The sequence below is a fragment of the Centrocercus urophasianus genome, unplaced genomic scaffold (genome assembly GCF_019232065.1).
Source record: "Centrocercus urophasianus isolate 14NV4802_14NV808 unplaced genomic scaffold, USGS_Curo_1.0 seq_11, whole genome shotgun sequence".
In the NCBI taxonomy this organism is placed as follows: domain Eukaryota; kingdom Metazoa; phylum Chordata; class Aves; order Galliformes; family Phasianidae; genus Centrocercus; species Centrocercus urophasianus.
This window is the reverse complement of record NW_024884253.1, coordinates 80,890,561-80,917,968: the sequence shown is the minus strand read 5'-3', so window position 1 is coordinate 80,917,968 and position 27,408 is coordinate 80,890,561. Positions and strand designations below refer to the sequence as shown.

The 27,408-nt window shown below is 40.6% G+C and overlaps 1 protein-coding gene across 4 annotated transcripts in view; it reads right to left on the bottom strand.

Moving 5' to 3' along the window:
* Window positions 1–7,202: 7,202 nt before the first annotated feature.
* LOC122171901 (desmoplakin) overlaps window positions 7,203–27,408 on the bottom strand; it is a 37,113-nt gene continuing 16,907 nt past the window's right edge. For 2 of the 4 annotated variants that reach the window (XM_042839762.1, XM_042839763.1), the window contains exons 9-24: window positions 26,517–26,612; window positions 25,858–25,983; window positions 25,306–25,458; window positions 24,023–24,177; window positions 23,368–23,494; window positions 22,645–22,849; window positions 21,927–22,144; window positions 21,003–21,169; window positions 20,550–20,688; window positions 19,034–19,227; window positions 18,061–18,223; window positions 17,388–17,471; window positions 16,406–16,513; window positions 15,684–15,782; window positions 12,577–14,868; window positions 7,203–11,148 (exon numbers count right to left, since the gene is read on the bottom strand). In XM_042839762.1, the coding sequence (XP_042695696.1) occupies window positions 7,954–11,148; window positions 12,577–14,868; window positions 15,684–15,782; window positions 16,406–16,513; window positions 17,388–17,471; window positions 18,061–18,223; window positions 19,034–19,227; window positions 20,550–20,688; window positions 21,003–21,169; window positions 21,927–22,144; window positions 22,645–22,849; window positions 23,368–23,494; window positions 24,023–24,177; window positions 25,306–25,458; window positions 25,858–25,983; window positions 26,517–26,612 (7,521 nt within the window). In that variant the 3' untranslated portion in view covers window positions 7,203–7,953. The remainder of the gene's footprint in view (window positions 11,149–12,576; window positions 14,869–15,683; window positions 15,783–16,405; window positions 16,514–17,387; window positions 17,472–18,060; window positions 18,224–19,033; window positions 19,228–20,549; window positions 20,689–21,002; window positions 21,170–21,926; window positions 22,145–22,644; window positions 22,850–23,367; window positions 23,495–24,022; window positions 24,178–25,305; window positions 25,459–25,857; window positions 25,984–26,516; window positions 26,613–27,408) is intronic. The other 2 variants (XM_042839764.1, XM_042839765.1) reach the window with 2 other exon arrangements.

Below are 27,408 nucleotides of genomic sequence, written 5' to 3'. Positions count from 1 at the left end.
ATATATATATATATATATTGCTTCAAACACTATTTTTAAGCTCCTGTAAAGCCCTGATAAGAAAGACACTGTGCTGAAGAGAAGCTGATGGCTGGTGGTCCTACTGATCCATTGGGCAGACGTGCAGCAGCGGCTCAGCATGTCGCTGTAAGGAACGGTCACCTGAAGGACCAATAAACACCAAAGGTGCTTCCAAGATTGCCAGCAGGAAGGAAAAGCCTTGTCTGTAGGGGCTGCCTTTGTTTCCAAAGAGGGAAGAAGTGAAGAATCAAAAAGAAAGAGGGAGGATGGGAAGTCTTCAAATATTTCTGGTGATCTGCTCACTGAACTTTGGGAGAGTTCCAGATACAAGTCTGAAATTTGACTTCTTCAAAGATACAGACATTTCAAATATTAAACTTGGAGAATTGTAAAGCAGACAAGTCTGTAAAAGAAAAAATCTGCCCCAGAGTGACTCCAATAAGAATGATAGCCAAATCTTCCCATAGAAGTCAAACTTAAAAACATCTTACTAAGTACACATAAAAGTCTCCTAAGTAATGCATTACTAATGTTAAGTAAAATCAAGAATATATATATATATCTTACATTTTTAAGCAGACTCTATACATGTTAATGAAAAAATTTAGGTACAGACTGTTGTTAAATATTCTTTTAGAGCAGGTGTCAGTTCCAATAAATCTGGGACATGCAATCATGCCAGCACAGTCTAATATGTCTTCTGAGCCATGCTGATGCTGTATGCAAAAACTTTCCACTGCTAAGACAAGATAATCCAGCCACTTTATCAGTTGTGTGACTGAGATTATTTAAATCACTTTGCTTTTTATTTGTGGAAGACGAGCAGCATGCACGATCCCCATTCCACAGTGTTGCATATGTAGAGTAACTTGGTATGCACTTCTTACAGTAACAGTGATAGGACAAGGGGGAATGTCGTTAAATTTAAGGAGGAAATCAGGTGAGAGGTTAGGAAGAAATTCTTTACTCAGAGGGCAGTGAGGTCCTGGCACAGACTGCCTAGGGAAGCTGTGGATGCCCTATTTCTGGAGGCATTCGAGGCCAGGTTGGATGGGGCCCTTGTCAGCCTGAGTTGGTGAGGGGCATCCTGATCACAGAAGAGGGTTAAAACCAAATGGGCTTTGAGGTCCCTTCCAACCCGAGCCATTCTGTTTGCTGTGAACTTGCTATCTCTGATCTTTCTTTGGCTTATTTCTTCTGTGCAGCCCAGACTGGCAGATGACAGATCAGGAACGTAGCCACTTATCTTAGACCTAACGTAGCCCAGGTAACCCTCGCATGTGTCTGAGCTTAAATGCTCAGGTTGGCTATGTCAGGGAACAGAAAACATTATGAATGAGGAAATCTGTCTCTCAGAAGAGTGGATGTTGTCACTGAGCTGGGTTCCCTCTACTAGAGGCTGATATCTTATGAAAAAGAAACAAAGATACTTGATCAAAGGTAGAAACCATGTTCCATGAAGTTAAGGTAATCACCAATTCCCAATTTTTGTAAGGTTTCTCCATCTGCCTTCTATCTCCTTAAAAATATACGTGTATATATACTTCAAAATACACTTCCAATAAAGAGCTCATATACAATTCTATCCCAGTTGGTGCTCCCCATATGTAATCCTTCCAGTGTTAGCTACACACAGCAGGAGATAAAAAAAAAACTGGATGTCTAGCTTTGTGTGCTGGCCATACCTCAGTTGTTAGAAGGAGCATCACACATTGCACATTCCTTTATCTCCTGACTGTAACAGCAGTAACCCAGTGCCATAGCTTTAATCTAGCTGAAATTAGATAGAGAAACCACTTGTTCTCACTGCATTCAAGAACATTGAGGTGCTGGAGCAGGCCCAAAGAAGGGCAACAAGTCTTGTGAAGGGCTTGGAGAATGTGCCTTACAAGGGGAGACCAAAGGATCTGGGGCTTAGTCTCAGGAAGAGGAGGCTGAGGGGAGACCTTATTGCTCTCTTTTGTTGCACCAGGGTAAGTTTAGGTTGGATATCATGAAACACTTCTTTACAGAAAGGGTTGTTAAGCACTGGAACAGGCTTCCCAGGGAGGTTGTTGAGTCACCATCCCCGGATATGTTTAAAAACTGTTTGGATGTGGTGCTCAGGGACATGATTTAGCAGAAGGTTGTTAGGGGAGTATGGTTAGGTCGAGGTTGGACTCTATGATTTTTAAGGTCTTTTCCAACATGAGTGATTCTATAATTCATTCAAACTGTCCTACAGTCTGTTCGTACAGTAAGAAGAAGCAGCAAATTCCCTGGGCTTGAGGGAGGGGGCAATGAAGTCCAGATGAGAACAAAAGACAAAGAGCATATTAGGAACCAGCATCTCATCACTGATTTGGCCAGATGCTTGTATTCCTGACTCAAAGCTGATCCATCTCAATCTGTTTTGTTACATATTTGTGCTTATCACACATACAAAAAAAAGCACCAATCACCTGGGTAGGAAAACCTCCTTAAGAATATGTACAGCTAAGTCACTGGACCAGAGCTCAATATAGAGTAGCTATGATCTGTACTGACTGCCTACAAAACCACTGTGGCCCTGTTACAATATGGCATAGCATGTAAGATCCCTTTCTCACCATGCACAGGTAACCATACTATTCAGGAAGCCAGCAGTAAGAGGAGGTGGCAACCACCAGAGAAGAGTTTGCATCCCATCTTCAAACATTGTCTGCAGGTAAGCAGACCACAGTATCCTGAGGGTAGAGGGAGGGATCTGGCCTAGAATGGCTATTTGAGGTCAGAGGGGCTCAAGCAATGGGGGATAAGAAAGAATGCAGCATCTAAGATAATTTTATTCTCCATTTCTCCAGGCTGGATGTACATAATGGGTATAGCATGGTCCTTATTGAATCTGGAGCCTCTAATATCAACCTGAAAGAAGTGGAAACTTAAATATTTCCAGGCTATAGCCAAGGACATCATCCTACTCCTCTTTCCATCCCACCTCAAATTATTCACCAGAAAACCAAACAATTTCAAAGGAATTACAGCTGTTTGGAAACTTGTCTTAAACTCCATGAACAGTTTTACAAATAAGAGGCAGGAGAAAAAAAAAAAAAAAAAAGCTAGAAAGCAAGACAGGTTCAAAGACTTTCCCTGATATTTCCTAAATGAAAATGTTTATTGCAACATTTTAAAATAGAACTAAGTTTTAAAAATAAAGATATCCGAAGAAGAAACATTTGATTCTGTCTTCAAACTCCGTAGCTCATCCAAGAATCCAAGCGCTATCCCTGTTCTGTCCTTGATTGTTTGTAAAACCTTCCCAGGACTTCGTTCTTTGTTTTGTATTCCCCCCCCACTCCTCCTCCTACGAAAACAAATACATTATTCTTGGCATAATAAAAATAAATGAAGTCAGCAACATTTTGAAAAGGGAAAAACTGGTCTGCCTGGACTTAATAGTGAGTCTGGCCCCAGAGGACATGTTGGAATTCCCAGAGCGAAGGAGGCCACTGGGAAACAAGGTAGGAAACCTAAAGTCCCCAGAGTCAGGGTTGCACAGTTTGCTTAGATTATTATCAAGTTCTCTGAGATAAGGTTGAATGACAGTTCAGCTTTATTGAATGATTTTATCCTCTGTTTACTACTTATTTAGCCATTAAACATTAAATGCAACTTCATAGGAACAGGAAGGCTTTTTATATAGTAAAGGGTGTACTTGCAGTAAGGTACTCATCAGTATTTAGCAACAGCATCCCCTGCATGTTTCTCTCTGTCAGGATTTGGAAGGTTTGCAGAGGGAGCTGGATAAGCTAGGTCAATGTGCCATATGACTTTCAACAAGGTTTAGTGCCAGGTGCTGCACTTGGGTCACAACAAGTCCACACAGCAGGCTCAGAGCAGTGTGGATGAAAAGCCACCAAGCAGAAAAAGATCTGGTGGTGCTGATTAACAGGCAGCTGAACATGAACCAGCAGTGTGCCCAGATGGCCAGGGCCAACAGCTCCTAGGCTGCATCAGAAACATTGCCAACAGAACAGGAATCTGCAGAGAGATCAGCAACAGAAGTATCTGGTATATTAGCAGATGGATATTCAACTCCCACCAGTAGAGCATCCCACTGGATTTACACTACCATGAAATATGTTGCTGATCTACTAAAGCTGAAACATACTCTGTGATGAATAGAACTGAAGACATTGCTCTGCTTATTACAGGATGCAGTTATACATGTACCAACTGTGCATTTGGTGTTACTGTGAGGAGAAAAAAAAAACATTAGCCTCAAATTACAGACGCATAGTTGTTAACACCAGGATAGTTAACTCGGGTCAGAAAGGAGCAGAGAGCCTACACACAGCCTGCTGTGAGGTACACAGGGATTGTGCAAGTTGCCTGGCATGTAAGAAACATGCATTTCCAAATATAAGATAACTCTGAGACAGCTACACACGACAAGTGAATCCCACTCATCTCAGAACAGCCTAGATGCACAGAAACTTCAAAGAGAACGACTCACAGAGATTTATTTTAGAAGAATACACAGAAAATTGAAATATAAACAAGTTAAAAAAGCACCACACCCACGCTCATTGTAAATACTTATAATCTAATAATCCAATTTTACACTGTCACATAAAGCTGTTCTGTAAATATTCCCCACCCATCTTTCATATTCAAGAGGCTAGACTATTAGTCAACCATGCTATACATGCATTACAAAGTTGCAAAAGACAGACAAAACTGGCTCATGCACTGCTGTGCAAGCTGTATTGTTTTCCACGTACTTTGGGCCCTAAGGAGCAGCCTTTTCCCAGCCCAGAAGCAGATGGACAGTAAATCCCCAGCATCAAGGTGTTTCACTCCAAGAAAACCCTCAGAAATAAATTCCTCTCCTGATCAGAGCAAAGCCCAACTCTGTAAGGAGCTGACCCTTCTAATAACCAAATACTCTCCAGCCAAGTCAGCATGCAAGGCACTCGTTTTTCCACTGAACAGGGTGGATGTACACAATGGATCTATCAGCCCTATCTTCTGTCCCCAGGCACAGGGAGGAAGCAGTGGATTTGGGGAATTGACTGTGAGCCCCAAGGCTGCTAATGGACACGTCTCACCCAGCACCCCCTCCACACGGGGAAGTGCTCGCAGGCACAGGCTGGGCCAACAAGTCTTCCTTGGGTTTTTAATATTGAAGAGCTGCTGTCTCAGCAGAGATGAAAATTCAAAATTACCAGTCATTCATTCAAGGCAAATGGAAAAAAACCATTTCATCTTCCATGCAAGAAGTGCTGAGCCTGTGAACACCCTACCCCAAAGCTTCACATTCACTTCTTTGTCCCCATGGCACCACACCACAACAGAACAACCCGAGTATACCCAGGTACAGCTCTCTCATCTCACCAGCACCACATGCTGCCTCAGAAACACGCACCCACATTGAGCACGTCCAACAACTTGTCCTCCTGCTGCTCATACCTGTTGTACCTCTGCTGTCTGACCGTATGGGGCTGCAGCTACCAACTTCAGCTCCAGAGAAGGGGAGCTCTTCCTCCAGCTCCTTCCTCTGCACCTTTCTACTACAGAGGAGAACTCTCTGGCACCTCCAAATTATCAGTTTCCTGCTCACCTGCTGCCTACCCTAGCTCAGCTGCCATTCATCTGGCTCTTGTGCAGAATTTGCATGCAGCTAGCAACTGTGCCTCAAAGGAAGACAGAATTCCCCAGTCTGTGCCAAGTGCAGGCACCCAATTGCAGGCTTTTTTTTCAGTAAAAAGGTCATTTTTAGCACTGCAACCTTCTCTGCATTTAAAACTGCTGCAACAGATTTTGATTAGGGTCTTAAAAGCAAACAAAGAAAAAACCACCCACAGCTGTTTCTCGCTACCAGTCAGAAAGCTACTCAGGCACCGAGTTCTCCCCCATGGTACAGCTAATGAATTTCAGCTGTAAGCAAACCTCAGAAGCTATGGAATTTCCTCACGGACAGATTTATCACTTTATCACCTACTTTCTATAGAGGTCCCTACTGACTTGTAGCAGTTCACTTAGTTTTTTAGTCCAGTGATGGAGAATACTTTATGTATGGGAGAGAATTTAGATGTTGTTATAATCTTCAGAAGATACTGGAAACACTTTTCAGGTTAGAAGCTATGCTTCAGCAGAGACAAAACTATCAAAATCCAATCTATTTTCACCCTGGGAAAAGAATATGCTACAAAAATCATGCAGCACCATTGACAGTGATTAGCATTTGTTCCCATCAATGTAGTCTTTTTACCTGTAACAAATCATAGAACTGATAAGACAGGTAAAATCCCTACATGATACACAGCTAAAAGCCTGATACGTGTTTCAACTACTTATAGGAAGACTTATACTAAGTCTTCAAATTACACTAATAGTTTTTTCATTTAAAGCTCTGTACTGTTATTTGTCTAAAACCATACTACATTATTTTAAGTGATAACAGAGGTAGGAACACAATACCAACCAGAGGTATTGGCACTCTGCTGTGTGCAGGAGAGGACACGATGCTCTCAATAGACACAGACATTTTCTGCCATGGCTGAGAACAGCCACAGCAACTAAGCAGCTTCAAATCATGCCTCGAGTCCAGTGCTCAGCCCTGCTCTGCTTTCTGAGCTCAGGAGAGACCTCAGGTACAAGAAGACAGCAGGCTGCTAGCAGAACTTGCAACAAGAAGCCATCATACAAACAGTGATACGTGCTTGCCATTTTCTAGGTTTTCAGGGGCCACCAGAGGTGGCTGGACACCACAGGAGGTGACTGTTTAGATTTCTGAAGGACCCTCCTATTCCACTAGACTGTTTGGCAAAATCCAGTCACTTATCTTTGTTCCGCTCGCTGTCCAAAACTGAATGATGCACAAGGGAGAATCTAACTCATAGTCTGTCATAGCTGCAGGGACAAAGGATCATGAGCAGAAGAGATCAAGCCGACAGTCAGCTGTGGAATTCAACTGTGGAAACTGGCTTTCTGCTTCTGGAGCAGTTTTCATTATTGGTGCAATCTTCACTTTCCTTCTGAAAACACAGAATTGAAAGTCTGTACTCATAAAAATGATGTACAGGCACATTATTTTTCATGATGCCAATCTGCTGTTTTTACAACAAGACTATTACTTCTTTATTTTCTAAAAGGTCCTTTCTATAATTCCTATCTCTAACAGTATTCATAGCTCTGTTTAATAAGCACACAACAAATAGTTTAAAACTGCAAAGGTTTATTGCCCAGGGTAGCTGATGTGGTGCAGTTAGATTTATGTATATTTTTTGTTACATGGAAATAAAGCAAAACAGTAGAAAACATATAGGTAACAGTAACATAAAAGCCCAGCCTAATACCAGCCCTTATATTCACCAAGTTATACGTAAGAAAATGGCCAGACAAACATAAAGAAGCAGAACATTTGGAAGACAGCTTTTCATGTTATAGCATAGATTGCAGACCAATATTTAAGGTATTTTCTATCCACAGTCTATTTTTTCTCTGTAATAGCAAATTGAGAAAGGCTCTATGTGGAAAAAAAAAAAAAACCAAACTTCAGGACTTTAAAACCTCAGCTATCAGTTTATGAGTTGACAGTTACAGTTAATAGGAGAAGGCAAACGACAGTATTTAAAATATACAGAAACCCATTAAAAATCCAACACTAAAAGGAAATGGCAACTGAAAATCAAAATTCACAAACATGACTTCTTGCACTCCCCTATCCTCTTCTCCACAAATCTGTGTTCAGGCATTTTACAGCTTTTTCAGACATTGAACACACCCAGAAAAGACTTAAAGTTTTTTGGACATGCCTTTATTTCCTTTGTTTCAGCAAAGTGGTCTTGCTTGTGCAAGTAACAACAGGACCACAAACTATATTGCTTTCAGTTAATCAGTTGTTGATTTAGGAAAGGGGATATAGACTAAGCTAGATGATATTAAAATGCATTCATGTTCCCTCACTTACTAGCGCCCAATAGACCCACTGCTGAAGGTTGAGTATGAGTAAGAATATGAAGAAGTTGCCGATGCATCAAAACTTCCCCTCCTAGATCCACTGCGTGAGCCTGAACGTGAGCCAGAGCGAGAGCCAGAGCGAGAGCCGGGTGCTGAAGAGACATTGTAGGGACTGGATATACCTTTAGACGAAACAGAGGCTGCTTCCAAGAGTTTGAGACCAGTGATGTCTTCCACCATTGACCGATTCATTGCATCTTTGTAGGATATTTTCAGCTTGGTCTTGGGGCAGGTCAGTATTTTGGGATAGCTGTTGGTGTCTTGCAATTTCTGGGCAGCACGACCATCAATCAACGAATTTCGAATGGCTTCTTCAATACTTATTCTTCCACGTACTTCTGGATCCACGAGACCACCGGTGAGGTACTGGAATTCAAGGAACCGCTGCCCAGCCTCATAAGGCAACCATTTTTCCTTGACTGCTTCTGCTGCTGACATCCTCTTGCGTCCGCTCTTTATGCCTTCAAATCCTATGAAGGCCTTCTGGGCTGGTTTGAGCCGCGTGGCCATATCCTGATCAATGATGCCCTGACTGGTAGCTTCCTGAAGGGAGAGCCTTTGGCCTGTGGTAGGACATATTATGCCCCCTGTGCAGGCTTGGGCTTCAAGTAACCGTTGCCCGGTGATGCTATCCACAATGCCCCGCTGTATAGCTTCTGAAATTGAGATTTTCTCCAAGTTTTCAGTGTCAAATATGGCTGCAATGGGACTGCACTCATCTGGGGTCTCCGAGAATGAACCACTCCTTATCAGCGAGGAAGAACTCCTGACACTCAGGACTGTGGGAGACCGAGTCACCGATTCATGTCGAAACACCTCATCGGTGCCATTACGGCAGGAAATCATGTCTGCAAACTGAGTCAGGCTTAAGCTGCCAGAACGGTATTGATCAAAGAATTTCTTCTCTACCAGACCTTTATCAATAGCATCTTGTATATCATACTGGCTGCCTGTTTTCCTGTCAACAAGGACTACTCTACTGCTACCATCTGATCCTGTAATAGTTATTTCTTCCCACTCACACTCCTGTTCAGCTAGTTCTGTATAGGTGTCAAAATCTATGAGGCCTTTGCTGTATGCCTCCTGCACTGACATTTCCCTGTTTGTTTCTGGATCTACAATGACAACTCGACGCTTCCTAAGGGTGTTCTTCTGTGAGGTGTGTACCACCTTCTTCTTCTCCCTCAGGGGCAGAAGACAGAGCCCTGTTGCATCATCCTTTATGCATCTTTCTTTCAGCTGCAAGTAGGTCAAGTTCTCTTCCGTATTAGGATCAAAAAACCCTTTGGTGTCATCGCTTGGATCACTAAGAATCTGGTTGAGCTCCTCATTGAAGTAGCCACGCTTGTAGGCTGTCTCTACTGGCAGGCGGTAGCTTTCTTTGGGGTCAATGATTCCACCAGTGGCAATCTGGGCCTCCAGCAAGCGAATGCCATGGCCTCTTTCTATAAGCTCTTTGTTCATTGCTTGAAACAGAGAAATGATGTTTCCAGTTTCTGGGTCTTTGTACCCAGTGACAGCTCTTTCAGCAGAGAGAAGCTTCTCTTTAAATTCTATTCCAACAAGACCTCTTTTATAAGCTTCCTCAACAGGCAGCCTCGCGTTGCTGACAGGATCGACTATGAATCCGGTGGCTGCCTGGGCTTCTAGGAGTTCAAGGGCTGTCCCTGGTCTAACCAAGCCTATTTTCATAGCCTGGTAAATGCCAAGTTTCTCTTTAGTAGCCTCATTGTAGATACCTGCAATACAGCTAGAGCCCTGAAGGAAATCGATAATCCTCTCACTCACTTCTTCCACTGTAATTGCACCTCTTTCCAAATCATTCCTTGTTGATTCCTTAATAATTCCAGCCTCAAGAAGAGCATCTGCTGAGACAGGCTGCCTGATCCCTTGGAATGACATACTCCTCTTCTGCACTGGAAGGAGTAGCAAGCCAGTGTGTGGCTCAATCCTGCATTTTTCCTTTAGCTGCATGTAAGTGACTGCCTTTTTGGTGCTGGGATCAATGAAGTTCTTCGTGGTGCTTTGGCAGTTGTTTAGAATCCTGTACAAATCTTTGTCAATCAATCCACGGGATAAAGCTACATCTTTGGGTAGGAAAACACTGTTGACAGGATCAACAATCCCTCCCACAGCCAGCTGGGCTTCAAGCAGACGCATCCCAGTTTCTCTGTCAATCAAGTTTTTCTTCATGGCTTCAGATAGTGGCACAGTTTTGCCTGAGAAAGGATCTTTAAAACCTGTAATAGCCTTTTCTGCCGTATAGATTTGTTCTCTGTCATCAAAGTCAATCAGATCTCTGGCAATAGCACTGTCCACTGTTAATACCTCATTGCGGTGTGGGTCTATCACTCCTCCTGTTGCTGCCTGGGCTTCCAAGAGCAGGACTGCATTTTCTGCCGTAAGCAGCTGGTTCCGTTTGGCCTCAACAAAGGAGTACTTCTGTCTGGGTAAAACAGACACTCCTGCAATAGCACCTGCCCCTTTCAGGAAGGGTTCAATGTCAGCAGCGACTTCTTCTACTGACCTCTGCCCCTTCAGCAGTTTATCCAGAGTGAGTTTGTCTATAAGCTGACACTCATACAGCTGCATTGCTGTAATTTTCTTCCGCAGCCCATTGAACACCAACTTGGAAGCATCAATACAGAAGTCTTCTTCAGTCTGAGTAGATCTGTGGGACCCATATGGGCGCTGTTTAAGTTTCTCGATCTCTCTCTGCAGCCTGAGACGCTCAGATTCCAACTCTGACTGGCTTTTGACAGCAGTCTCTTCCAGTCTGCATCGGTATCTCTCCTCAATCCTTTTAATCTCCATCTGCAGCCTTTCAATCTCACTCCTCAAGGTGTTCTTCTCCCTCTCACTCTTCTCTCTCTCACACTGGATCTTCCTTATGGATTCCTCTGTCCGGGAGTGCTGGTTCTTCCATTGGTTGAGGTCATTCAGGATTTGTTGTTTCTCATTTTCCAGGCGTTGCTTCAAACGAGACTCTGATTCCAGGTTAACTTTCAAACGGTTCAACTCCTCTTCTAATCTCTGCAGCCTGGCTTTGTCTTGCTCTAGAGCACTCATTTTTATCAGCAAGGTTTCTCTTTCTTGCATAATGTGGTTATACTGATTTTTGGATTCTTGAATCCTATTGGATGCCTAAAATTTTAAACAAGAAATAAAACAAGAGAAGATAGTTAGACATACGCTCTCCACTTACCCTTCAGCCTGTCATTTAATCTGCAACAAACTGCCACTGGAAAACATTCCAGTCACAGCAGTGCCTTACCCAAGACCATGAATAAAATAAACCAGTGAAGGTACATCTGTCCCTTCAATGAAGGTGTCTTTAGTACCACAGTCTCCAATCTATTACCTACAATCTTAATTTTCTAGTGATTTAGTTAGCTCTTTATGTCTTCTTAATGTGTCTCATAGTACACGCACAGAGCACTCAAGATTCTTTAAGAATCTGATGCCCAGTAGGTGTACCCTGGCATAATTCTACTAACCTGAGTGAATACATATCAGCTAAGAACTGGTCACACATGGATGAAAACGAAATATATGACTCACTTTTTCCTATTAGTTTCAAACAATTTGTTGATTTACATTTAAATTCCCTTCGTATCTTCATAATATAATATATATATGCACACACACCTTTATACACTAACACATGCACATTCACATGCAGTCCATATTAAACCAAATAACATGTTACATATTGGTAACACATGCAGTATGTATGCATAGATGTCAGGCAATGCTAAGTGTTATTAAAAATTAGTATCAAGGTTTTAAAAATAAAAAAAAACTAAACAACTGACAGAATAGATGAGAATGAGGAAAAAAATATGGAGGGCAAATACAGAAAAAAATAAACATTTTCAAAAGGTAGAAGAATGAAGATGCAAAAATATCTTTTCTTTAGTTTATCTATACTGTCATCTCAAGTTTAAGGAACATGGGCTGATAGTGAAATTTAAGTCACCCTTGATGACTTAGGAACAGAAGTCCCAACAGTCACTGAAATTTAGGTTTTAGGTATCTTAGCTGGCAGCATCACTTTTAATTCTTAGTCACCACTTTATGCAGCTAAACAGCACTTAGATGGTTTGTTGGTTCTGGGGCTTTTAGCTTGTTTAGTTTGTGATACAGCTCAGGTCAGGCTCAAAGGACTGCTTTAACCCATTCTGACCAAAACAGACCAGGAAGCACACAGCCAGCAGAGTACAGCTAAGCCACAGTGGTATTCCATGTATTGTTATTTTCCCTTAGGATAGTTTGGTGAAGACCGGTACATATCCAGGGTTTCCTCCATGCTGAGGGCAAGGCTCAGCTAGGTGAAAAAGACACTTTAAAGTTTCCTAGCACAGTCCTCAGGGAGTAAAGGGGCTAAGAAAGTGGCCAAATTCTGCCATTTTTCTTTTAAAAATAACGAGGAGAGTGGCCATAAGAGGAATATTAGTCACAAGTACAGTGAACTTAATCAGCAAGGTGTGAATTAAGTTGGTTCAAATGGACATTGTGAGTAATTATATATCTGAGAGACAGTAAAGCTGGGATCAAAATATGTGTGAATACCTCCAGAGCCTGCTTTTGGAATTTTTCAATTTCCTGTCTCAATTTTTCCCTTTCTTTCTGTAAATCATTAATCAACCCCTGAAGTTCCAGGGTTTGCTTGCTGCTTGTCTGAAGCTGATTCTTTAGTTCAGCAATGGCAGAATTTTTCTCATCAACTTCATTTCTGACCATTCTGAGATCATCATACTCCAATCTAACATTTCGCAGCTCTTCCTCCAGTAACAAGTGTTCCTTGGTTAGGTTCTCAGTGAGAGACTGAAGCCTTTCGATTTCGATTTTGCACTCGTTCAAGTTTTTGCTCTTCTCCTCGGAGGTTTTCTGTAAGTGCTCATTTCGCAGGTGAGCCTGCTTCAATTGCTCCTGTTCTTGTACCAACTGACGACGTAAAGTCTCAATGTCAGATGTGTATTTTCTTATCTCCTCCATGTACCTTTGTTTCTCTCTCACATGACCATCTAATGCTTCTCTTTGGTGTCTAAGGTCATCTTCATTTCTCTTCTTTACAATAGACACTTCCTCTATCTGCTGTGTGAGATTAGTTATTTTAACAGATTGCTCTCTCAGAGATCTCCTCATGCCTTCTACTTCCTCTTCCAGTTTCTTCCTCCTGGCTGTCTCTTCCATCACATTCTTATTCTGCCTGCAAAGTTCCTCCTCCAGCTTATGTTTTTGGATCTGCAAGTCTTTTACAGTGCTTTGGAACTTTGCACTTTCTTGATCCCTGCCTTTTTTCTCTTGCAAAACTCTTTCATAGTCAATTTTCAGTCTGGCCAGATCCTGCTCCTGGATCCTCAGCTTGTTAATTGTCTCAGTAGCACTCGTGTTTGCTTTCTGAAGGTCAAACTGAACTCTTTTTAACTGATTGTTCTCATCCTCTATTTCTTTTCTTTGACTTGTCTCTACATCCAACAACTTTCTCAGCCTTTCAATCTCTTTGTTTCTCTCTTTAATGGTCTTAGATGCATCATCAAGCGACTGTTTGTATCGCATGCTTTCATCAGAGTGCCTTTGAATAACTTGTTTTAGTTCAATCTCCAGCTGCTGTTTCTTCTGAGAAAGCTCTGAGCCAGCTGCCTTTTGCTGCTGAGCATTCTCTTCTATTTTCCGTAGATTATCTGTTGTTTGAGTTATTGTATTCTTCAGTCTCCTAATTTCCTCACACAAATTCCTATTTTCTCTCATAGCATTATCAAGCTGCGTTCTATAATTATTGGTATCCTCTTCCTTTTGCATAGTGACCTGGTGAATTGTGGTCTTTGTGATATTAATCTCAGTTTCATACTTGTTCTTTAAGCTAATAATTTCCTCATCATAACTGTTCCTTACCTTAGCCAACTCATTTTCAAGTTCCCATCGGCTTTTAGCTTCTTCCTGAAGCTGAAGCTTTAGCCTTTCCAGCTCCTTAGTTTTATCCTGAATAGTAGCAGCAGCCTCTTCAAGAGCCTGCTTGTATCTGGAGTTGTCTTCACCACGAAGCTGAATGATCTGTTTCAGCTCCAGCTCTAACTGGTGCTTCTGCTGTGACACCTCAGAACTGCAAGCCTTCTGCTGAAGAGCATCTTCCTCTGCCCTCCTCCGCTGATCTGTGGTTTGCAGAATGGCATCGTTCAGCCTCACGATTTCATCCTTAAGGTCTCTGTTTTCTCTTGACAGTCTGTCAACCTGGGCTCTGAGACCTTTCGCATCATCATCTTTCTGTGCAGCTATCTGCTGGATTGTGGTCTTCTTAATATTAATTTCTGTTTCATACTTGTTCTTTAAATTACTCATCTCCTCGCTAAACTGGTTTCTTACCTTAGCCAGCTCATTTTCATACTCCCTCTTCCGTGTGCCTTCGTCCTGCAGGAGAACCCTTAATCTTTCTATTTCGTACTCCTTCTCCTTGATGACCTTCTCAGATTCTAACTTTTGCCAGCCAAGGCTGTCTTTCTCGTTTTGTCTTGTTTTCTGCAGCTGGTCGTAGTCATTCTTTTGTTGCTCATATCTGTCCTCCAGCAACTTCCTTTTCCTTTTCTCATCTTCAGTCTCGTAAGTCAACCTGGTTATTCTGTCGTTTAGATCCTTTATTTGGGCATAGCATTTGTCCAGGTTTTGCTTAGCTGAATTTCCATCCATTTCAGCCTGTCTTTTCATTTCCTCCAAACTCATCAGCTTTGCTTTGAGCTGAGATATGTCCATCTGGTACTTCTGCAGATTCTGTTCCAGGAATTTATGCTTGTTGTTTGTCTCTGAATTTGAATCCCTGGCAAGTCTGAGTTCTTCTTCCAGAAGTTCAATTTTTGTGGCTTTCATCTACAAAATGGTAACGAAAGAAGGGGAAAAAAAGAAAAAAAATGCTCACTTGTGACAACTGTTTCAAAAGTAGCACAATCAATACAATATACACTTGCAAATCTGACAATTTACAAGATGTATATTTTATTTGCTTCAATGATAACTCAAAATCCTTTTAAATTTAAAGTCATCAAGGCAAATTCTGGCAAATCTCTTATTCATTCAGATTCGGATTTTATTTAGAAACCAACATGATGACTTTCAGAGGGAAACAGTACTTGATGGGCAAGGGAGATGCAATACAGACAGTAAAATCTGGTGTACCAAGAGCTCACCAGCAAAATATTAAACAGCCTCGTTTACAGGCCATTTTATTTTCAAACAAGTAATTTTCATCCTTCATATATGACATTTCAAATGGGCCTGAATGGAATCCATGCAGCCGTTACTCCATTTTAAACAACAGATACCAATGAGGTGTGTCCTTTTAACGATAAGCTTTCAGCATGGAGATAACTGTATTCTTATTGAGATCACTCTCACAGGGAGATAAAAACATCCTGCATATTTTATCAAGCCCCTCTTATTTACCACAAAGGCTAATATTCTCTACCTCACACAAGATCTTGGCAGTAAATCTGCAAGACACCACACTCTGAAAAAAAGGTTGCATGAAACTACTCATATGCCTCCTTCATCCTATTCAATGATAAAGTTCAGTATTTAGCTTTGTGTACTGTTTAGCACTGTACTAAAATATAAAGTCTTGGATCAGTGATAGTGCTAACCTGTGACAAAAACAGAAGGCAAAGGAAATAAAAGAGGCAGATTACCTTCAGGTCCTCCATGCTCTTTAACATTTCACTTAAGAATTTGTAATAATCTCCAGACCTTGTAAGAAGTTCTATGTAGCGAGCCTGAGCCTCGCTAGCCTTGAAAAGAAAAAGGGAATTGTTAGTAGTTTATGCTGCAGAGTTAGATATGAACATACCTAGTTCTCAGACTATTTAAGAATTCTAATTTACTTGAGAAAACAAGTCATTAAGTAGCAAAGTTTCCTCTTTGCAAATTTGTATGGCTTCCTGGTGACCCCAAGTATATAAATTCTCTCTTCTGACAGACCCACATCTTTTTCAGTATTACTTTCCCCCAATGCTCATGTAGTATTAATTCCAAGCCTTCATCTCTTGGTTCTTCATGCTACTCCTGCCTGACAGTCACAAGTAAGTCAAGTTGAACTTTTAAAATAATGGTTAATTCCCAGTTTGAAAGTGACTGAACCACTTGGGGCACAGATCTTACTTTCTCACAATATGTATATAATGGACATTGGATAGGAATGAGCCAAATTCCTGAGGGTTAATCTACTGTCTAAATGTGCCTAGGTATAATTTTGCAGTGCAGCAACTATTCTGCACTAATTACTTTTGCATATGTGCTTAGTAAACATTACCAATGGCAGTGCTAATTATTATATAGTTGTATATGACTCACAGCGGCTCACACAGATGAATAAATGTATTCAAAAGACTGATGAGGAAGGAAAGAAAGGTACCTCTTGCAGAATCAGCACTGCAGGAGACTGAACCACACACTTTTTGATAGGTATGTTGAGCAACGTTTCTAATCCAGAACTGTAGGAAGCAACCTGAAGCTCATAATCCTGTAAAACAGCAGGATAAGGTATAAGACCCCGATAGCAACTGCTAACTAACTCCCTGGATCTGGATTTCTCAACATGCAAATAAAGGGTTGGTTTTGTATTTTTTTGTTTAAATGGCTACATTCTCCCTTGTTTATCTCTGGCCATGTACAAATGACCTTCTCTCACAAACTAAGGTTCATCAGTTCAAAAAACATTGTGAAGACTCATGGAAGAGAATAATAAAAGGGAAAACAGAACATATAAATTTTGAAAAGACAGAAAGATACGTGTTTCTGTCAGTTGAAGACCATCCTTTCATTATCAGTGAAAACTTCAGAGATAACTGACTCCAGTTTCTTTCACATCACTTTTGCTACAACATGTACAGCAAGATCTTTGTGATAGAAAGGAAGGCTTAACTGGAGAAAGCGTAGATATAAAGATCACAAAGAAATGCAAAGACCATAAAACCATTCCCTGTACATCTTTTCAGTTTTCATGGCTACTGCCTACCATTCTTCCTGACAATCTGCAGTTGCCTAACCTTCTAGACCAGATCCTAATCAGATCACATTTCAAAGCAACCCATCTATTCTCTACTCTCATTTTTATCATGTGAACTGGAAAGGTTGGTGTGGCTAGCAGGAGGCTTTGATTCTCCTGAAGAGAAGCATTCATTGGAATCTCCCATATCACCCTGCCATCTTCAGGAGGCAAGTAGAGATTGCTTTCGTTATCTTTTGTATAAATGACTATTTTAGCCCAGCAGCTTCTTCTTGCAAGCACACACACATCCCAGAGAGCTAACATTTTGCCTATCACTAGAGTGGAGACAATGGGATGAACCTGACCATGAAAACAACCACCTGTAAAAATGCTGAAATCCAAGTACCTTAATTGCAGCTGAGCACTGATCTGCATGCTTGAGAAGCTCCTCAACTTTGTCTCGCTTCCCACAGATTTCACTGTGCAAGTTCTGTCAAGAAAAAAGTGAGCTGTGAAGCAGTCCCTCAGACTTGCCAGTACACACTGCATCCACAAGATGCCTGCAGTATGAAACCAGAGGCTCAGACTGAAATGAAGTGTAGCCATGCCTTTTCCACAGAGGCAGACGCACTGTACAGAAGGCTGTTCTTCAAAAAGAACACCTAGCAACTCAACAACTTTCCGAGCTGGGAAGGAACAGATGCATGACTTTAGCTTACAAAAATATACTCTATTTTTATTTTTGTGCTGTGTATTTATTTTATAATCTGTCCCATAAGTTGCAGCATCTTACAGTTCCTTGACTTAATTCAAAGCTGCTGTGCCAAAGTGTCAGTCATCATGTCGGAGACAAGCATAGCCTTTTTCATAATCCACAGCACAGCTGACAGAAAGTAATGAGGGTAATAATATTTCCTCTTTCTTAACTTGCACATATGTGGTGGTTTTTGGTAGCTTATGTATTTTCTAATTCAAAACAGGCCACTGTATTGCTGGCTGCATTCACAGTGGTATTTCCTGACCAGTAAAGCAATTTAACATCCAATAAACTGAAGACAGCTTAGCCAGGTATTGCATACCTTCTGATCATGTAGATATCTCATAATAGTGTTGGAGTCACACAACTTTGTGGACTCAATAGAATCCTGCCTGCGCTTGGCATCAGAGACCCATTTGCACAGAGCCTGATACAGATCCCGGTAAGTTTTCAGCTGTTTGATCTGTCTTTCTAAATCCCATGATCTAGGAAAAAAAACAGAAAACTGTCAAAATGAAAGTGCATTAGCTTTTCCTCTCTTTAAACATTTTTCAGAAACAAGACACCCTGATAAATATTGTAATGAACTGAGTAAAACAATATAGAGCTCTAATGGAGATGCTGAATAAAAATTTCCAGTAATGGCTATTGAACTTGCTACATTTACCCAATAAGAGGTTTTGGTCCCTGACTTTTGAGGGATTGTGCATTACAAAGAGGTCGACACTTCCTGACAGTTAAATAGAGGATGAATTGCAATGCTGTGACACTGCACTGATCTCAGTACACTCGTTTTCAATGTTCACCAAAAAAGCAGCAACTAGTCAATTTGGATCGATAGGACTAGATTTGGCCTAAAATAAAAACATGGTAGAACATGCCTTCAGTTTAATGAAGTTTTAATTTTTTTTTTCCTTCTTAGTTCTTAATGTTAGGTTTTGTGGTGGTTTTCTTAGTTGGTTGTTTTTTTACCCCTTGCATAAAGAATATTCAGGAATAAGCACAGTTGCTTTGTTTGAGGGGCAAAATGCTAGTTAACTCTGTAGCACACAGGTTACACAGTAACATGAAAAACCACATTTTCTCGCTTGGTCTTACACCATTTTGAAGTATGCTCAACCTATTCACAGTTGCTATTTACTGTTTACTACAGTCTCTCTGCCCCACAGTAATCTGCCCAGTAATTTCTACAGTATCTTTACTTTCAAGGGATATTAGTTCTTTCAGACTTATTGTTAAGAAGATCTTAGTAGCAATAGCCATACAGAAGAAGCCAGTAGGAAATTCAAGCAAACCTGTTATCTATCTGCTTTTCAGCTCTCTGCCAGCGGTCTATTAATTGGGTAACTTTGTCACTGAACTTTCCAACATCCATATCATACAGGGTATATGACTGGCAAGACTGTGAGTGAATCTGAAGCATTTTCTGCAGCTCATTTTCAAGAGTATTCAACAGTGACTTCTTCATGTTCAGATCACTTTTCATTTTCTGGAGAGGGAAAAAAAAAAGGTATCATACTTTTTATTCAGAGGATACTCAATCTTAACCATCAACAGCACACACAGTGCATTGGGATCTAAACGTTCTGTATCAAATTCAGCATAGTATGTATGCTGGTGCCAGCTGGAATTAGTATATTTGAAGTGAAACACCTACTTTGTTAAACAAATTCACTTAAAACCATGTTTGAAGTTAGACTTAAACAGTTAACTGAACCACTGCCTTCTGATGTCACACTCTGTAGCCACCATTTCCATTTCTGAGAGCTACACTGAGCAGCCCCAGGAGGGAGGAAAAAAGAAGAGGAAGAGGAAAAAAAGAAGAAAATCTTCCTTGTAGGATCAGGCCTTAGGATTGTCATACAGTTTCTAAATGTTAAGACCTGCAATGGCTATGTGTGCTTTTTTTCCTTTCCTGTTTGCATTTTCCTCAATGTCTTACACAAAGATGTTGCTTTCCACACACGTGTAGACTGGTGTTTGTGTGCACATACACACTGTCGTGTAAGACCAAATGGCATATACAGTACAGGCAGGTCTCTCTTGTGTTCCCCAATTATGGGGATGTGTGCACCCTTCAATAATCTGCTCAACCATTTTTTTTGTGTGCAATTCAAGTTTACATCAGTTAAATACATCTACTAGCAGCTGGAACTGTAGCTCTCGGGTAATGTGGTAAAAGAGCAACCTGGTTGTTCTGTTTTTGCCACCTCAAGCCTTTGCCCTACTGCTTCTTCTGAGAAGAGGAAAGAAAGGAGGAGTGAAAATTTTACCAAAGGCACTCAGTGCAAAAAAATGATCGGCTCAGGAGCAGATAGATTGCTTCTACATGCTGTCATTGTGAGTAACAAAGCAATCATTCTTTGCCTTGTTCAGGAGGAAGTTCTCATTTTAAGATTCGAAATGCACTCCACAGGAAAAAAAAAAAGAAAAAAAAAAAAAAAACTAGTTACAACTAGATCACAAAATGAGAAATCAACGAGACTTTCTGCAAGAAATAAAGGAGGAAGTTGGATTTGAAGGCAGTAACTGACATTAATAAACATAGGTAGCATTGTTCAGAAACTGTTTATGGAGATCTTCCATGCCCTTGGCTTTTCTGCGTGGGAAGCAATAGACAGTGGATGGCAGACCTGTATATTCCTTCCAATAACCTGCAAAAGCATTGTATATCTATGTCAAAATATGACAGGATCAGCTTCTCTGTCTCCTGCTGTTTCAGAAGGCTTTTACCTTCTGAATAAACTCGATAAACTAGTGATGACAGCTACTACTTCTGTCTTGCTGTGTTCCTGGGAATTAGCCTCTCACCTTCAGACAAGCCCGATAAGCCTCTACTTTATCAAGATCCAAAGGAACAGTCTCCTCTTCAGATAGCCTGACTTCAAAAACTTTGATCACATCTTCAGTTTGTAGAATAAGCTGGAGTAGACACCTCAGTGCATTCAAGCTACAGTAAAGAACACAAAACAAGACAAATTAGTTACAAACTGAGGCAGAAAAAATGATAATTCTAATTACCTCCAGATCATTAACTAAAGAGAATATGCAATAAACAAAGAAAATTCAGTAATATCCTCAAGTCTCATTTTTGTTTTCTTTAGTCTTCCAGAAATGAGAATAAACTTAAGTGTTTCTACCCACATAAAGGAAAGAAGATATAATTTTATATTACTGATAATAACGGGATTTCTAGACTATGGAATTATGGAAGAATTATGCAAGAAGATGAGTAAGTTATTACTACAGCCTCAATTTTCTTACCTGTCTAAGTAGCCAGCAGAAACACCATTAATATTTTCCAGTTTTTGAAACAGGGCATTTATCTCTGATTGCAGGTACACATACTTTTCACAGCCTCTGAAGTTAGGCAGCAAGTCCTTATGCTTATTGAGGGTTTCAGCCATTATTTGAGAGTCATTCTGCACACCCTGAAGAAAAAGAATGCCCAGTTTATGCATTTTTGGTTGCTGAATTCTACTGCATATCTGAGGTTGATTTCCCTATCCAATTAGTCTTATCTTATCTAACTAGCTTGACTGAGAAACAAAGTAGGGCCTCAGCTCGTTTCCTTTAAATTAAGTAACATTATGTGGTTTCTGTTTTGTACGGTCCACAACAGGTAATGTCTCTCTCTTCCATTCTGGAACTCTGCTCTGTAGAAAGCAGTTCACAGAATGCCCTATTGCCAATTGCTTCCCCAGTGCTCATGCCAAGGTAACCTCACTGTCCCAGGGGAATTTCTCAAACTATATCTATTCTCTTTACTCTCTCTCCAGTCTCCTTCAAATCTGAAGAGCTGGGAGAGAGACAAAGTCTGTAAGCCTCATGTATGTGTAGACAGCTTACTTAAAAGGCAGGTGGGAAAGTGGGTCTGTACAAAAGAATGTTAACAGTGCTTTAACCTGGATGACACTTAACATGAGGTGACATCCAGTTGACATAAGGCTTTTTGAAACCATACCCTGAAAGAATTTCTCTTCTAAAATCTGAGAGTCAACTTTTCCTACTTAGGCTTCTAGATAAAAAGCTGAATGCCAACCCAAATACATCTTTTAATTGGAAGCTAACTGTGCTATGTGCAGAGTGTGCTTGTCACTCCCAGCTGATCAGGAATCCAAATACAGTATGCTCTGCAGAACAGTCACGATGACTTTGAGATGATCGACTGAGAACATACACAGTTACCTCTAAATCCTGTATTCTGACAGAGAAGTCATGCAGAGCCCCTTGATCCACACCAAGTGGAGCTCTTTGAACCATTCGAATCTCAGAAGCTTCAATCTGACGCCGAAGTTTCTGAAGTTCCATCAGCAGCCAAGCCTCCTGTTTATCATGTTCTCGGTTTCTTTCATTAACTATAATGGTGTTTGAGGTACCCACAGGACAACTCTCAGTTGGAATCACTGTAAAGTGAGTTGGAGGTAAATGTCAGCTGCCAAAGAACTGAATTTCTACATACAGAAAGCTGATGCAGTGTCAAAGTGACCTAAGCGCTGATTTGAATTGTAGAACGGAGAACTGGTAGATCTGGGCCATTAGGCAGAGTCTGCAGCAATGAAATATCCCTTTCACAAAATGATAAACTTGCTTCCTCAAGTGAAGTTTTGCTTCCTAACAACTGAAAATTGATGGATTAAATTCCTCTCATTTTCTCAACGAGTTCTATGAACTTCAGAGAACTATTCCCAGATACACAGCAATGGAAAGAAGAACAAAACATACTCTTTCCTGGGCATGGCAAGTTTTGTTTTCTGAGGAGACAACAGTTACAGTTCTTTTACATGTCTCTGCATATGTTTACAAGGCTATTTTCACATGAAAAGGAAACACAGCTTTCTCTTCCGCCTCCAACAAGGAAACCCAAGCAGTACAACCTGTACAAGACAACAGGAGGACAACAAACCTGTTTGGGGCTGCCGTGGTTGATTGGGCAGTTGTATTATTAAGGTTTGGTAGTGCTTCTGAGCATCAGTGAACTGCGTCTGGATCTTTCGTTTGTCTTCATCACCAAACATCTCAGAGCCTTGGCTGTTCCTGAGGAATTCTTGGTAATGGATCTCCAAGTCAGTTATTATTTTTTGGTAATCTTCCTTACGCATTGTTTTCAGCTGAAATAACAGAGAAGACAGTCTTGAAAAAGGCAACAATTGGAGAGGATATATGACTAACGACTCATGAAGGAACATACTAATACGTCTACTGAAGAACAGAGGAATCTCATTTTAGAATAAAACTGATGCAGGCTGCTCTAGAAGTATGATGCACAAAGCAGCCTTTGAGCTAGATATGTAACAAACATTTCACAACTTAAAAACAGTTTGCAATTCTGCCTTTTACTATGTCATCCGTGCCCTTGCATAGTGGGAACAAGTAGTACAAGTATACAGTAAGTCCCCTTAGTTCACCTTCATTTTTATCTATATCATGTTTGAATGGGAAAGTGTTTTTCTTCTCTTTAAATAAAATGCCAATTTCCATATATAACTGCTTGTGTAACCCAGCAAAAGGCAGGCCCACAGTTTTGCAGAACATACAGCTGAATTGGAAACTACAAGCACTGTTTGGAGCAGCAGAGAACAGGTCACGAATGTCCCTGGTCTACAGTTAAGGCTTGCTGTAGTCTTACCTTGGCAATAGTCATCGCTCTGATTTTCTCAATGTCAATCATGCAATAGTGCCAAGATACCAGGCTCTTCATGTTGATATACAGCTGGTTCCACAAAGCCAGAATAGCTTCATAGTATTGCTCAATTCTGAGATGGGAGAAGAAATTTCATGGTTAAAACTTGTAGTTTAGTAGCTTAGCTAAAAAATATCACAAGAAACAGTTATGGATGTTAAGTACGGATGTTGGATGTTAAGTGCTTTAAGGCTTTTCTCTAACAGAAAAAGAAACAAACCTGAAAATGAATTTATCCATAACTTTCAGATTAATAATGAGTATAACAATGAATACACAGCTAGAATTCCAAACTAACTCCAGTAATTTGCTTAAGAGTATAGGTAGCCACAGCTAACAATTTTTTTTTCACAGTGCCAAAAAGAAAAGAGCAAGCTAAGACTTTTTTCTTCTCATAGGAGAGGCTAAAGTAATATTATGCACATAATTCTAACTACCAAAAGCCATAAAAAAATTATTAACAATAGAACAAATCAGGCTTTGAGACAGAACTCACTGTTTTAACAATCAGGACATGTCTATGGCATGAGCACAGCAATGCCTGAGCTGGATCCACTCAAGCCACCTCGTGTCTGTAAGAAAATTCAACTTGGCAACTCACTTGGTAGCAAGATCCACTGCTAATGGATTTGGGGGTGGGATGATCAGACTAACAGATGGCACGAGCATATCCACTCCTCCAGGGCCAGTCACCAACCACTTGCTGCGTTCATTGTTGTCCTTCAGGATGCATTCATCTCCTTTGCGCACTGTTTTCTGTAAGGAACATAGAACAACATGTTTGTTCTTTAGTAAGATGGGGTTTCTAGGAGAGACAGGCAAGGATGATGTACCTAGATTACAGAACCAGGAGTGCTTAACAGCTGCTATGTGCATGTGTACATCCCTGCTTGATATTAACTCTGTAAAACTAACTGGGAGCCACAGAACACTCTAAGCATCTGCCAGTCCAGCTGATGATCAGATCTGGGGCTTGCTGTGACATACATCAAAAGAAAGAGCGTGGGCACATGGGTACTGCAAGCTACACAATCATTTATGGCTGTAAGCCACCCCACAGCAAGCTGGAAGCAAATGGATGCTTAGTGCTGCAAATCATACTTGAGAAGGGACCAGGAGCAAGTGCCACAGAGCTAGATTCACCAGCAATGTCTGCCAGACATTCTGACACCCTGAGGCCACAGGCCTGGATGGTGCAGCTTACAACCCACACACAGCCAAGAGGGGAAACTCCTCCTATCATTTATTGTAGCAGGAGTCCCCGTATCATTTTTGGACATCACTAGCAAAAAGCCACAGGCTTTACACTGACCTGATCATTCAGAGTCTTTGAATTTGTCTGGTCTTATCTTCTCCTGAGCAGATTCTAGCTTGTTTAACTGTGAGGACGATTGCCAAGCAGCCAGGCAAACACTGCCTACGTTTGTTTTGTTTTGCTTATAGTTCCAACAAGTAGTTAGCTCTGCGTGGGCTGAACTTCTGTGATTCCAGAATAAAGTGTGATATGGAAGATCACAGACAGTGGATAGCAGAAACCCCAGATTATAAACACACATCACAATGGTCAATTAGTGGTCACAACAGGAGTGCAACTCAGTGAATCAGGTAAAAAAGGTTTTACAGATAAAACATAGGAAAACTAGGTAACTGGGAACCAATAACAAAAAGAGCAAGTAGAAAATACATGTAAGCATGCTGTTAAGAGACAACACAGAAATAAACTTCAGCATATCCAACACTTCAGAGGAAGAAATCACCACCATTAACTTCATACTCCTACTTGCAAAAATGTTACACCTATCAGCTCAATTGTTTGTCTACTAAATCACTTGCCATATTTTAGTTTACGTTATTTTCATTTCAGCTAAAAAAGGGACACATTACCAGATCCTGTTTGTAGTCACACAGAGCCTTGAGTATAATGGGCTTGTTACTCCGGTAATCTGGGTTACGTGGCTTCAGCTGCACAATCTTCCTGGATTTATTCACCAAACTCTGCACTTGCCTCTTGTATTCAAGAATTCTCTCTCGTTCATTCTGCAAAGATCAACTGTAGGTTAAAAACTCATTCTAAAAAGAAACCACATCTAGTTCCCACTGGTTTATTTAGAGGCATATATCTGGAGCTCACTGTAGGCAAAAATTCCTTTATCTACAGGGGGATGAGTCTTAACCCTATAATGTAAAATTGTAGCTTGAAGAAAGAGAAGAGAAACAACAAATAAATTATTTTTGCAACTTTAACAACCTGTTGTTTTTTGTACCCATTTGTAGGCTATCTCAAGAAAAGGAGATGAATATATCATTAATGATTCCAGTTCACTCAGTACTGTTTATCAACATTCCATTATATTTGGGTTAATATTTGGTCTCTAAAGGGGTCAACTGTTATCCATGCAAGGCAGAACACTATCTGTGAGTAGGATGGAACAGTACCTCCAGCTCCTTGATCTGCTCCAGCAAGCTCTGAAGTGACATGCTCTTATCACATATGAACTTCTTTCTGATGGAGTCCTGTAAATTCTTCAGATAGCTCTCTGTAGCTTGGGCCTCCTCAAAGAACTACAGGAAAAGAGTTGTGATTTCAGTTGCACACAGTTCTCACAGAAATGTCTACCACAAATTAATGGACTCCTTTCATGAGAAATCCCAGTTCACATCCAGCAGAACTGCAGCATTTACAACAGTTCGATAACGCTGTGTTGCATCTAATTGTGCATGGATTTAAGAAGATTTTGGTACAGAAAAAATACCTGTGGTAGGATTTACGCTTTTAACCAAACTTTTGAAGGATGGGACAGATCTCCCACAAACTATTAATCACATTCACAATTTGTCAACTAATTTCTTAAAACCCTAACATGAGCAAAGCACGTAGACAGCCGTCACAATTCTTACTGGTGGAAAAGCATAAACACAGTTTTATGTTACCCTGTATTGCTAGCTAGTGAAGTGAGCTCTTAGAAGTAAGTCAGTTCTTTTTGTGTGTATGTTTTAAATGTTTTGATGCGAGAACATGAAGTTTAAAGTAACCATTTGTGAACAAGTACTTGCCTAGTACTTACATAATACAAAAGTAAGTAATCACTACCCACCTGAAAGTAAGCTGCATTCTCTTTCAAATGAACATCAATGCACTTGGTGATCTGAAGAATCCAGCTCCACTGAGTTTGCAGTGTGTCCATGTAGGCCTAAGAGAACAAATAATATCCAGAACTCAAATTACCACATGGATCTCTCTTCTGTATCCAGACTCAAGCACAATTATTTAATTTGAATTTCTGTAGAGAGTAAATATCTACTAGAGCAAACTAATGTACACCAGAATGAGGTAACTCATGCAAATAGTTTCCCTGCTTCTAAGTGTCTACCTAACTGAAGGCAGTTACATACCTGTTTGTGGGTTATAAAGAGAAACTTGTTCTTGGCTTGAATTTTGTTTGATCAGCATAAAGCCTGAAGTGCATGAACAAAGGGGTGAAATGCAAAAACAGCAGTGTACATGAAACATTTCAATGGCAAACTGTCCTCCTTCCAAGGGGAACTGTCAAACAGTTTTTCATGATGGCTACTTCTATAGCAAGACGTCTCACATACCCTTCATGTAAATCATTTGGAAAGTTACATACTGCTTTTTACTTCACTGCTGAAGCCCACAATGATTTTTCTTTAAGGCAGAAACTGATCACACAGTGAATTATAAGTGAATTCTACACAGTACGATAGCAAATTACAAACTAAACATATTGAAAAGGAGAAAGAACTCTGTTTTTGTGGGTTCTTTCACACATTTAAAACAACAGCATTTCCTAAAGACTAAGATTTTTCCTTAGTCTTGATTAAGGTGTAGAAACATACATAAATTTCAGCTGCAAAAAGTATTTGCACTAGATTAAACATAAACCCTTAGAGGGTGTGGCTATCTTCAAAACATGCCTCTTGAGATAGCAGGAGAATGGCATGTCTTCCTACTATATTCCACTGCAC